Source organism: Barbus barbus, assembly GCF_936440315.1.
Source record: "Barbus barbus genome assembly, chromosome: 29".
Taxonomy (NCBI): Eukaryota; Metazoa; Chordata; class Actinopteri; order Cypriniformes; family Cyprinidae; genus Barbus; species Barbus barbus.
The window spans coordinates 2,676,959-2,690,284 of record NC_136757.1 but is presented as its reverse complement, the minus strand read 5'-3'; the positions used below and the strand labels follow the sequence as shown (position 1 = coordinate 2,690,284).

Sequence of the window (13,326 nt, the reverse complement as noted above, 5' to 3'; positions counted from 1 at the left end):
ATAAATAATAATAAATTAGAGATTTTTTTTTATATATATATATATATATATATAAATTAGAGATGTGCACTGAACTCAACGGAGACCTCCACGTCACACGAGCTTCCGGTGTCCACACTCTCAAACCGCAGTGAATCACGGGATACGAGTTTTTGCCCCGTTCCTGACACAACACAAGGCGTTGGATTAAACTACATCTCCCACAAAAGCCTCTCCTCATTCCAAGGAAAGCCCCGTTCTGGCAGCTCCTTCAGTGAATACAGCCGCTCCTCCGCTCCATGTTACTGAGAGAGGAGCGGAGCGGAGGGGAATACAGCACACGCTCCTCTAGCCCTGCACAGAAATCACACCCCGGCAGGAGTCTATTAGCGACGGCGGAGGAGAGCGCGATCATGCGGTGCGCGGACACCAGAATCTGAGCGCGTCTGCCGTTAAAGATGATGAGCGCGGAGCAGCAGCGCGACTGGACGCGGGCGGAGGTGCAGCGGCTGTCCCAGGAGCTGGCGGAGACCACGCGGGAGAAGATCCAGGCGGCGGAGTACGGGCTCGCGGTGCTGGAGGAGAAGCAGCAGCTGAAGCAGCAGTACGACGAGCTGGATGCAGAATACGAGAGCGTCCGCCAGGAGCTGGAGCAGCTGCGAGAGGTAACTGCGACACCGACGCGGCGCGATCATCGCGCGTCGAAATGCTGTCATTCTGTCGAAACCGTGGCTGAAATGTGATGAAATGACGCCATTGTGTGGCTGATATGATGAATGAGCTCGTGCTGTTCAAATACTGGATGAGACACAAAGCTGGGAAATACTGTCCCAATCCGAAGATTCCTTCATCCGGTCCAGTTCTTCAGAAATGTGTCACTTTCTTATGATGGACCACGGCTCTGTGCCTGCGGCGGTCGCTGGGAAGAAAAATAAATGTTTTCTGATGGTCTTAAATTCATAAATCCGATTCAGTTTCTAGTAGTAAGCTTTGTAGTGCTCTCTCTCTCTCTCTCTCTCTCTATATATATATATATATATATATATAAACCCTGGAGCACAAAACCAGTCATCAGTAGCACAGTTTTGCCAAAAATCATTAGCATATTAAGATCATGTTCCATGAAGATATTTTGTAAATTAGTAATATGCATTGCTAAGAACTTCATTTGACCAACTTTAAAGGAGATTTTCTCGATATTTAAATTTTTTTGCATACATCAATGGAAAGTTTATCTATTCAGTTTCAGATGATATCAGATGAAAAATTGACCCTTATCACTGGTTTTGTGGTCCAGGGTCTGGCATATTTTTTTTGGGTTATGACTATTTTCTTAGACGTGATGTTATAGGGTCCTTTGGAAATCTGTAACCCTGATAGCACACGTACATCACAGAGATGTCTATTTGACGTTTGTTCATCTGCAATAACGCAAAAGGACGTTTTCAAGCAGGTGTCAATTAGACATCTATTAGATGTCTTTAAGATGTTTCTGATTTGTAAAACTGGTATCTTCCAGACGTCTGTCAGATGTTTGTACCCAGCAGATGAAGCACCTTGCATATGTTCGTGTGCGCTCTGGGTTTTATTGACAGGGAAGCAGTCATTGTGTAGCTGCTGTAGTGTTCATGCAGTGAAATGAGCTCATAGTACTTCATTGTTATTATTTCACACAGGCCATCAATGGTTTAATTTGTAGACTGTAATTTTTGCAGCTCATGAGAGAGAGGCCTGCTTTTGAATTTTTTGCGGGAGTCTCTGTCCCCGCCTTAACGGCCAAGCAAGTTACGACCTAAAGAGGAATGTGGAGAACGTCTGTCTCTCATCAAACAGAGTTTGCCTGAGAATAACACTTGATGTCAGCTCTGTGTAGTAAATGCTGCTCCGTCTGAAAGCACGTGAAAATGTCATGTTTTTACTCCAAACTCACTTCATAACGTCAGTCGAGTGTTTGAAATAAATCCCTCTGTGAGATGATGTGGTTTCTTACACAGAATAAGGCACACAACATATTTCAAAGTGTTCTAAGCAGTGATAAAGGCATTGCATTATTATATACCTTATTATAATGAAAATAATAATAATGAGAACTCAGATAAATTATATATTGTCGTAGTCGTGTGTATTAGTCACGCTGGATCAATGAAAGCAGTTAAATCTGTTTATTCAGCTAGCTCTATAGGGATCTCTTGGGGTGTATTTGGAGTTTCTCTGGCCTTCAGTTGGAGATTTACTACTGATCACAGAACCCTGCTTCACTGACAAGATGCGCATCACAATCACAGCTTCTGCCTAATCACGATTGTGATTTCATTTTGATTTATCGTGCAGCCCTACACTGAGATATAGGTTAGACTACTGTGCGCGCTCATTTAGAGTTCACGCTTTCCCTGCATGATTTAGTCTATTAAAATGCATTCACAATTCCCCCAAAATTGAAGATAAGGGGCAAAAATGCCCCCATATGACTTGTCTTATGTTTACATCATCTGAAAGGCTATAGCACAGGATCAGTGCTGTTTTTCTCCAAATATAAGCACTAAATGTGATATCGATTTTGTATAACAGTTCAATAAATTAATATTAAGTGACTTAAATTTTAGACAATACAGCTCCTATTTCTGTTGCTTTTCACCAACGAAAACAGTTTTTTTTAAACAAAGCCATAGATGTGTTTTGCGTCTCGGAGGCACACCCAACAGTGTTTCGTTCCTGAATGAATCAGCCGTTTGAGTGAACGACTCATGCAGTGATTTGGCGCCACCTACTGGCCAATTTAAGTTTTATATTTAAAGTATATCCCCCTCCCCAAATCATTTAAAACGGTGCTATTGAATGTTTTGTTTTTAAAAACATCAAAACATTATGTATTTGTAGCTGCAGGTTAGCTGCACTCATGTCCTGCATTGAACAGTGTGTAAATGCATCTAAACGACTCTTCAGATGCAGATTCTGCCACCTCTGCAAACACATTTTATTGATACTGATTTCATTTGATTGGTAGCAGTTCTATAATATCTTACTATTTGAACTGAATTTATTGATAAGAATTTGAGACAAAAGTTGATGCATACATTTAAAAAAGTTAGAAAAACTGGTGTCCTTATAAAGGTAAAAATGCTCATAAAAGGTAAAAATCAGTTTATGCTTATTGGAAAAGTCACAAACTAACCATGGCACAGAATATGAGGAATATCAAAAGCTTTGCCTAACCTGCCAAGATACCAGCACAATAACACGCTCCGCAAAATATCGTTTAATTATCAACAAAATTTGAGAAAATGTTGAGATATAATTTTTTGTCATTATCGCTCACCTCTAGGCTGTTTGTGATTTTTGGGACATCAACATTTGGGCACCTATTCAGTAAACAGCCAGCATAAGTCAGCAGTGAGATGACTTGGTCAGCCTGTTAAAGTTTAACAGCTGAGAAGCAGGCTCACAAGCTCCCACTCCAACCTTGTTTTGAATGCACATGATGAAAATCAGTGGAAACAGGTTAGTGGGGCTTTAGTGCTGGCAGTGCTACACTTGGCAAGCCAGCTATCCCACCCTATAGCAGAACAACAGGACCGCGGTCGCTAAGAGCGTTCTCTTCAGGCTCTTTCATACAGCGTGTCTGTTTCTTGAGGGTGCAATCGAAAACAAATCTGCTTAATTAGTCATTGTGTTGAACAACTCAGGATTGGTCCTGTTGCTAGCAGGTGTCCCACATGGCAAACAGGTTGTCCGTCAGTGTGGGAGGTTTATAGACCGTTTGTTTGGAGCTAACAGCTGTTAAAGCACTAGTTGATATTCTGGGGAACACTGTGCATCCATACCAGCCCTTTGCCCTTGTTGGAAACGTTTCCTTTGTCAAAGCAGAGACCAGGAGACGTTGGGATATCTTTCTGCAGAAGTTACTCTTTATTGAGAACTCGCTGTGCGTCGCTGTAGTCATCCAAATCTGACTCAAACAGTATACATTGTAGTTTATATACATTTCAAGGGGGAGGGATACATAAAGGTGAAGACACTCTGAACAAAGCATGTAAATTAAATACATGAGTCAGCTCGTTTCTTGATCTCATCAGCATAACAGTGCCATTCAAATGCATAGGTGCTAATCCAATCAACCTGACAGTATCGCCCATACCTTCACCTTAATTTGGGACAATGACACTGTTCAGGAGGTGCATAAAGACAAAAGGTTAATGTCAGACACCTGGATTGCTTGACTTAATCTTCTTTGAATATCATCATCTATGCCTCAAATGCTAAATTCAGTCTACTAAACTTTCTCAGTTTATATACTATTGTATTGGAACCTAAATTAAACATTTATTAAATTTGTAATAAAACAACATGCATGCGGTTTTGATAGACATCAGTCGAATACTATCATGTGGCCAGTTGTGACATTGCTAGGAAGCCATAATCAATATAAACTCCATGTTCAGTCTAACAGATTTTCTTCAGCTATTACTCATTGTTTTTATTTTGCTTTGACATAAAGTCTCGCCTGCTGAGTTCTGCACAAACGCCGCCCGCAGCATAAATATAGCAGAATATGTACTAGTTGACGCATGTCTACCATCACATGGTAAATACTGTTAAACCACCCAGCCCTAACCTGGGGTAAACTTGGGTTGGGTGATATGGCAAAAATATCACATCACATCATTTTTTTTATTTTGTTTTTAGGCTGAATCATGATTCACAGTCTCATCATGATTTTTTTCTCATGTTGGTTTTTAAGCCTGTTTTGGAAATTAGTGAGCAGTACAAATTAATATCCCAAAATATAGCCCTACAAGGCGACAAAAAAAAAAAAAAAAAAAAAAATGACAGATAATTTATGCCAAAGAAAGGGTGGATAATATAAGAAATCTTGCATCACTTAATTTTATTTAATTATTTTAACTTGATTAAAATAAGAACAAAGATGCAGAATACCAACAATTGGCCAAATACAATAAACAAATGCAATAAACAGCTTTTTTTTTCAGGTACAGTTGGTCTATTTAACAGTTGCATTCAAGGAAGAAATTGAATCAAATTTAAAAATCACACTGCATAAATTAAATATACTTTGATTCTTATTAAAGCTGCAGAAGTTATTCAGTCAAAAGCAATGATTTTTGCAAGGACAGCAGCAGGTATATTAGGCTGCTATCACTTTAAGTCTTAAAGGTGCAGTATGTAGGATTGACAACATAGCGGTTGAACTAGGTATTGCAGTCCAAATTAAAAATATTGGAGATGCTTTTTTTCACCCGGACCCTCCTCCTCAGACTTGACGCGCACGCAGGTTGCCAGATTAACGACACCAACGGAAACGACGATGAGTGACATTAAATACTTTGTGTTTTCCGCCAGCTGGCAACCCGGGGTGCTGAAATACAATTGGGTAAACTGGCAGTGGGCGGGATTCACAAACCATAACAAACACAGACATTCCGGCCGGAACGCACATTTTCAAAGGAGAATAACTGACTGTAGCATTGCTTTTCAGATAAACAAGAATGCTAACTTAGCATGTTTCTTAAATATCTGCAAACATATTATGGTATTTTTATGCTTTAATAGAGTCAAAATCCTACATACAGCACCTTTAATGCAAGGGTCCAACATAATGTTTTTTTCCCTTTCCCAATTAAGACATAACCTACTATGTTTATGTGAACCTTGTGTGTTTCTGACAGTTAAAGCACAAAAAGACATGAAAGAGTGAGTGTGCTCTTCAGGTGTGTGCGCTCAGAAAGCCACGTTTGGAAGGTTTAGAAAGGCTTTAAAATGTGTGCAAATAATACACTTCCATGATGATGAAGAGCTGAAATGTGGCATGAGTGTATCCACGATAGAGATGATAATCAAAAAACGGCCCTAGAACTGCAACTGATAGCGCTGTAGCACTGATCTCTTTTGCAGAGATATTTTAGTCATTGACATTTAGTCATTTAATATGTTAACATGTCACAGACCAGGAGGTTTAAATAAAATATCTACGTATCTAACTAGTGAAGAGGGAAGGTAGGTGATTTGAGAAAAGTTGCCCTGACCATCACATCAACAAAATTGGACACGAGGTGAAAGAAAGTAAAAATACACATGATAATAATTGTGCTGAACTATACTGTACTTTCATGGGGTACCCTAAAGTAATTAATTAAATTCAGCATTGTTAAAAACAATGAGCCTGAGCTCACAGGAAACACAGGAAACTCTCTCACCCTTAGGAAACACTTCCTCCTCCTCCGGCCGGCTCAGAAGAAAGATCATGGGAACAATAAACTTACTGAGCTGTGCTGCTGTGTGCCTTTAAAAGCGCAGCTGTTCTCTGCGGCAGCATCCTGACTGAAACAGAACCTCATAACAAGCACGTGATTAGAAACGACCTACATGAGTTACAACAACTTCGTTTTCACCTCAGCATTTTTTTATTCTAATGTATTAAATATAAATTTGAGTATATTATAGATAAACGTTCCAGTTGATACCGATTAGATGATTTTGTGAAGTCCTCTTATTGTCCTCTCCAGTAATTTAGCATTTTCTGTAAAAAAACAAAAACAACAACAACAACATAAAATCTATAACAGTTTTCTGATTAATATGGAAGAAATGCTTGTTGCATGTAGTTAGGGCACAGTTGTAAGACTTAAAAAATGCTGTCATACATTTTTAAAAACAACCTCTGTACACAATATTTAATATGACAACACGTGCAGCGCTCATTAGAGAGAGCAGTTTCTGCACTCCAAGCTGAAGTTTGGAGAATGATGATGTTTCATTCTTTCTTTTTCACTTTTGTCACATTTGGATTTGTTTCATATTTGATGACGTTTGCAATGATTTTTGCTATTTTCCTGTTTATTACTGTGAAGCTGCTTTGAAATAGTCTATTTTATAAAGCACTATAGAAATAAAAATGACTTGTTGCTGCAGTGGTTCTATATGATTTTATCACACTTTTGAACGCAGAGTTTGCATGGTATACCGCATGTTTCCTCTAATGTTTGTATCCTCCTTGCGTTGCGCAGGCGTTTGGACAGGCCCACTCCAACCACAAGAAGGTGGCGGCTGACGGCGAGAGCCGTGAGGAGTCGCTGATCCAGGAGTCGGCATGTAAGGAGGCGTATTACGAGCAGCGCATGCAAGAGCTGCAGTCCGAGCTGCGACAAGCACGTAACATCCTGACCAACGTCCAGTCCGAGAACGAGCGGCTCGCCACCATCACTCAGGAACTCAGAGAGGTCAGTCAGAGCACTGGGTTTGGATGCTGAGGAATACATTAAAGTGATTAGAAGTAGGCCTGCAACAAACGATTATTTGGATAATCGATTAATCTAACGATTATTAGAACAATTAATCGACTAATCGTTGACTATTTCACTGATTAGTCAGTAGACTTTGATTATTCAGCTTTTGTATTTAGTTAAAATATTGAGTTATACATATTCTAACAAATACATAAAGGTATTTAGCTTTTGAAAATCATATTATGTAATTACAATTATTATACAATTAACAAATAAATATATTTGGCACACAAAATGAGATTCCAGATCTCTCTTATTCACCATTTAATTAGCTAGATGAAAAAGTAACTGAATGACACATCATTCTGCTGAACATCACACATGGTCACATGGATAAGAAACAAAAGTAAGTGAAAAGACATATCTCTTAACCTGTTAGCCTGCACCAGAGCGACCTCGCACTGAACGCTCTTTGTTTGCATGTGTCATTGTTTTCTAATAGAATAAATGAAACGGGACAAAGTTAATCTTGTCAAACTCTATATCATTCTGAGGGTCTAAGCCTCAAGCATCGACGACAGATCGCTGTTTTTCGATGGAAAGCTTATAAGGAATGAGTGGCACAAATTTGCTACATTTGTGTAAGCAGTACACATCCAAACACGCAGAGTAAAAAAGCCGTACGTACCTTTATCATTGTAATAACGAGCCACAAACGCGTCCACTGCTGAAATCCCAGTTTAGTTAGAGAGGTAAGGGTCCACAGAACAACATCCCAGCGAGCACTTTTAGTCCAGCGAAACAATAACGTTGTAATAAGGATGAATATTCCTTTGTTTACGTTTCATTTCTTCAGAGAGTTATTGTTCGCGTCCGTTATGGAATAAATTACGCTCAAAAACAGCGTCTTGGTGGTAAAAAAACAAAACGATTTTGTAGAATACGGTCTTACAAACATAATGAGACCGTCTACGGAAAAAAAAGTCTCAGAAAAGCGGAATATAGATTATTTGAATTTGGCGCTCCCTCCTGCCGGCAGTGACGCTTCTGTGACGCACGCTGTCATCTGAGCGGGGCATAACTTAGCGATCTGCTTTATCCATAAAAAACTGTTTTTTTTTTCTTCTACATTTTTTATATGTGTGTGTGTGTATTGTGTGGGGAATGTGGCCGTGTCTGCATGATTATAATCTGTATGGACGCACATCAGCGTGTTTATTAGCGACTCTATGACGGCTATCATTGTGATTCATTGATCAGCTATTATTGATTATATGGCCCATCTGTTTGATTATAATCTGAATGGAAGCACATCAGCGTGTGTTTACTGACTCTATGACCATGTCTGGCAATATCACTTCACGTCTGGCAGTGATATTTATCATTGTAATAACGAATAACGAAGAATACTTCAGTATACATACTATATACAAAGCATTTTTTTCTATTTTTTTTCCTTTTTTATTACTCAAATAATTATTTTTGTATTTTTTAGTGCTCAAATAAATCTGTCTATTATTTTATAATTGAAAAACTATGCAGGAACATGTATAATGACTAAAATAGCTTGTATAATTCTGCAATCCATTTGGTGGTTATTTTTCCTCAAACAGGGGGGTGGGGGGGACTATAAATAGTTTCAGAAAAAATATTGCAGGAATCTCATTTTTCATGGTATCTTCTTCAAATTTGAAATATGAACTGATGAGACACATGGCTTTCGATCCATTACTTTTCTGGATTGCTCCAGGACTTATTTCATGTATTTGTATATGAAATAAAAAAACATTCAGTGTGGAAAAATATTTTTCAAGGCACGTCAGTGTCTATAACTTTTTATCTTTTTGAGCATTATCAACTCTGGATGATAGATAGTAAAGCCCAGAGTCTCTTCTTTCCAAAGATACCTAATTTGTTTGTGTAAGCACACTTTGTCACAAACTGTTACCATTTTAATTCAGGTAGGTTATTTTCACCTGCGAGGCCCTAAATGGGGTTGAAGGTTAAAGTGTTAAAGATATGTATAATCTCTTAAAATACCTTGTATGGTTATGATAATCAAAACAGTCCTGAGCTAGATCGAGCTTTGACCTTTGTAAACCAAACAGCGCCGCCACACTGGTCAAACCTCATTATTGCAGAATATGAGATCAAACAGCTGCTCAACAACAAAAATATTTACTGACAAATTTTTATTTTTGACGTTATTGATAATGTTGACTAATCATTTCAGCCCTAATTAGAAGCTTTAGTATCTGCTATAGCACCAATTTATTTTGTGTTAATATACAGGTGCATCTCAATAAATTAGAATGTCGTGGAAAAGGTAATTTATTTCAGTAATTCAACTCAAATTGTGAAACTCATGTATTAAACTACTTCAGTCTGTGTGCATTGAATTTATTTAAGTCTTTGGTTCTTTTAATTGTGATTTAGGCTCACATTTAACAAAAACCCACCAATTCACTCTCTCAACAAATTAGAATACTTCATAAGACCAATAAAAACAAAAACATTTTTAGTGAATTATTGGCCTTCTGGAAAGTATGTTCATTTACTGTACAGTGGTGTGAAAAAGTGTTGGCCCCCTTCCTGATTTTTTATTTTTTTGCATGTTTGTCACACTTTAATGTTTCAGATAATCAAACAAATTAAAATATTAATCAAAGATAACACAAGTAAACACCACATGCAGTTTTTAAATGAAGGGTTATTTTTATGAAGGGAAAACAAAATCCAAACCCATATGGCCCTGTGTGAAAAAGTGGCCATGTGAGTTTGTACCCCCCCCCACCCCGTTAAAACATAACTGTGGTTTATCACACTTGAGTTCAGTTTCTCTAGCCACACCCAGGCCTGATTACTGCCACACCTGTTCACAATCAAGAAATCACTTAAATAGGACCTGCCTGACAAAGTGAAGTAGCCCAAACGATCCTCAAAAGCTACACATAATGTTGAGATCCAAAGAAATTCAGGAACAAATGAGAAAGAAAGTAACTGAGATCTATCAGTCTGGAAAAGGTTATAAAGCCATTTCTAAAGTTTGGGACTCCAGCGAACCACAGTGAGAGCCATTATCCACAAATGGAGAAAACATGGAACAGTGGTGAACCTTCCCAGGAGTGGCCGGTCGACCAAAATTACCCCAAGAGCTCAGCGACGACTCATCCAAGAGGTCACAAAAGACCCCGCAACAACATCTAAAGAACTGCAGGCCTCACTTGCCTCAGTTAAGGTCAGTGTTCATGACTCCACCATAAGAAAGAGATGGGGCAAAAATGGGCTGCATGGCAGAGATCCAAGACGAAAACCGCTGCTGAGCAAAAAGAACATAAAGGCTTGTCTCAGTTTTGCCAGAAAACATCTTGATGATCCCCGAGACTTTTGGGAAAATACTCTGTGGACTGACGAGACAAAAGTTGAACTTTTTGGAAGGTGTGTGTCCCATTACATCTGGCGTAAAAGTAGCACAGCATTTCAGAAAAAAGAAAAACAGGTACTGTTTTACCAACAGTAAAATATGGTGGTGGTAGTGTGATGGTCTGGGGCTGCTTCAGGACCTGGAAGACTTGCTGTGATAAATGAACCATGAATTCAGCTGTTTACCAAAAAATCCTGAAGGACAATGTCCGGCCATCTGTTCGTGACCTCAAGCTGAAGCGAACTTGGGTTTTGTAGCAGGACAATGATCCAAAACACACCAGCAAATCCACCTCTGAATGGCTGAAGAAAAACAAAATGAAGACTTTGGAGTGGCCTAGTCAAAGTCCTGACCTGAATCCTATTGAGATGCTGTGGCATGACCTTAAAAAGGCGTTTCATGCTCAAACCCTCCAATGTGGCTGAATTACAACAATTCTGCCAAGATGAGTGGCCAAAATTCCTCCACAGCGCTGTAACAGACTCATTGCAAGTTATCGCAAACACTTGATTGCAGTTGTTGCTGCTAAGGGTGGCCCAACCAGTTATTAGGTTTAGGGGGCAAGCACTTTTTCACACAGGGCCACGTGGGTTTGGATTTTGTTTTCCCTTCATCATAAAAAACTTCATTCAAAAACTGCATGTTGTGTTTACTTGTGTTATCTTTGAATAATATTTAAATTTGTTTGATGATCTGAAACATTAAAGTGTGACAAACACGCAAAAAAATAAAAAATCAGGAAGGGGGCCAACACTTTTTCACACCACTGTATATGTACTCAATACTTGGTAGGGGCTCCTTTTGCTTTAATTCCTGCATCAATTCGGCGTGGCATGGAGGTGATCAGTCTGTGGCACTGCTCAGGTGTAATGGAAGCCCAGGTTGCTTCGATAGCGGCCTTCAGGTCATCTGCATTGTTGGGTCTGGTGTCTCTCATCTTCCTCTTGACAATACCCCATAGATTCTCAGTGGGATTCAGGTCAGGCGAGTTTGCTGGCCAATCAAGCACAGTAACACCATGGTCATTGAACCAGCTTTTGGTACCTTTGGCAGTGTGGGCAGGTGCCAAGTCCTGCTAGAAAAATAAATCATCTCCATAAAGCTTGTCAGCAGAAGGAAGCACGAAGTGCTCTAAAATTTCCTGGTAGATGGCTGCGTTGACTGTGGACTTCAGAAAACACAGTGGACCAACACCAGCAGATGACATGGCAGCCCAAATCATCACTGACTGTGGAAACTTCACACTGGACTTCAAGCAACATGGATTCTGTGCCTCTCCACTCTTCCTCCAGACTCTGGGACCTTGATTTCCAAATGAAATGCAAAATTTACTTTCATCTGAAAAGAGGACTTTGGACCACTGAGCAACAGTCCAGTTCTTTTTCTCCACAGCCCAGGTAAGACGCTTCTGACGTTGTCTCTGGTTCAGAAGTGGCTTGGTAGCCCTTGTCCTGAAGACGTCTGAGCGTGGAGACTCTTGATGCACTGACTCCAGCTTCAGTCCACTCCTTGTGAAGCTCTCACAAGTGTTTGAATCAGCTTTGCTTGACAGTATTCTCAAGCTTGCGGTCATCCCTGTTGCTTGTGCAAATTTTCCTACACAAATTCTTCCTTCCAGTCAACTTTGCATTTAATATGCTTTGATACAGCACTCTGTAAACAGCCACAGCTTTCAGTAATGACCCTCTGTGACTTACTCTCTTTGTGGAGGGCGTCAATGTTCGTCTTCTGGATCATTGCCAAGTCAGCAGTCTTCCCCATTATTGTGGTTTCAAAGAACAAGAGATACTCTGAATTTATACTGTAGGGATGATCATTAATTGAAACTCAAATGTAAATATTCTAATATTTTGAGATACTGATTTTTGACTTTCATCAGCTGTAAGCTCTAATCATCAAAATTAAAACAAAAAAACTTTTGAAATGTTTTACTTTACATGCAATGAATCTAAAAAAAAGTTTCACTTTTTGAAATAAAAGAAAAAATGAACTTTCACGACATTATAATTTGAGATGCACCTGTGTAGTGGATAAAATAACAGAATATTGATGAATCAAGAGAAGATATGGGAAATGTTTGTCCTTGCATATTAAAAACAATATATAAACAATGTAAACATTATAAACCCTGACACTAGGCAGTTCTTTAACACCACAATGGTGAACACTGTTAATGCAAATTAGCTTTTATGAGGTGTGTAATGGTACACACATTCAAATTATTTCCATTTTACGTTAAAACTCGTCTTGACAGCAGCCGAATCTCTGTTAAACTTCACAGATTTCTATGAAGGAGCACCAACATCCTATCAAAATAACTTTGTTGAAGAGGGCTGTACACAAGAAATCTCCAGTATTAGTTCAACCAAGTATTAGTTGAGGGGTGTGCGACTATATATTGCTTATGATAGTTTCGTAATTGTTGTTTTAAAGATATGCAAGCTGATATTGTCGAGTATATCACTCACTTTGCAGAAAACAAACAAAAACATGTATTGAGAGTCCAAAAGCAGTCACTGCGGGATAAAGCCTGTTAGAATGCTCTGATAATTCAAGTTATGAAAGCAAACAAATATCCCTGTATGGTTTAAAAAATATATATTTGTAAGATATGATATAGTTGTGTAATATCACATAGCAAGAGTACTATTTTCCTGAATGTTAGTTTGTGAGCATAATCAC

General features: G+C 38.9%; 1 protein-coding gene across 3 annotated transcripts in view; it reads left to right on the top strand.

Moving 5' to 3' along the window:
* Window positions 1–232: 232 nt before the first annotated feature.
* Window positions 233–13,326, top strand: part of LOC306849621 (protein bicaudal D homolog 2-like) — a 31,488-nt gene continuing 18,394 nt past the window's right edge. For all 3 annotated transcript variants that reach the window (XR_013782360.1, XM_079384790.1, XM_079384789.1), the window contains exons 1-2: window positions 233–644; window positions 7,002–7,214. Coding sequence is in view for 2 of the 3 variants with exons in the window: in XM_079384790.1 (XP_079240916.1) it covers window positions 438–644; window positions 7,002–7,214 (420 nt within the window). In the remaining variant the exon portion in view is untranslated. The remainder of the gene's footprint in view (window positions 645–7,001; window positions 7,215–13,326) is intronic.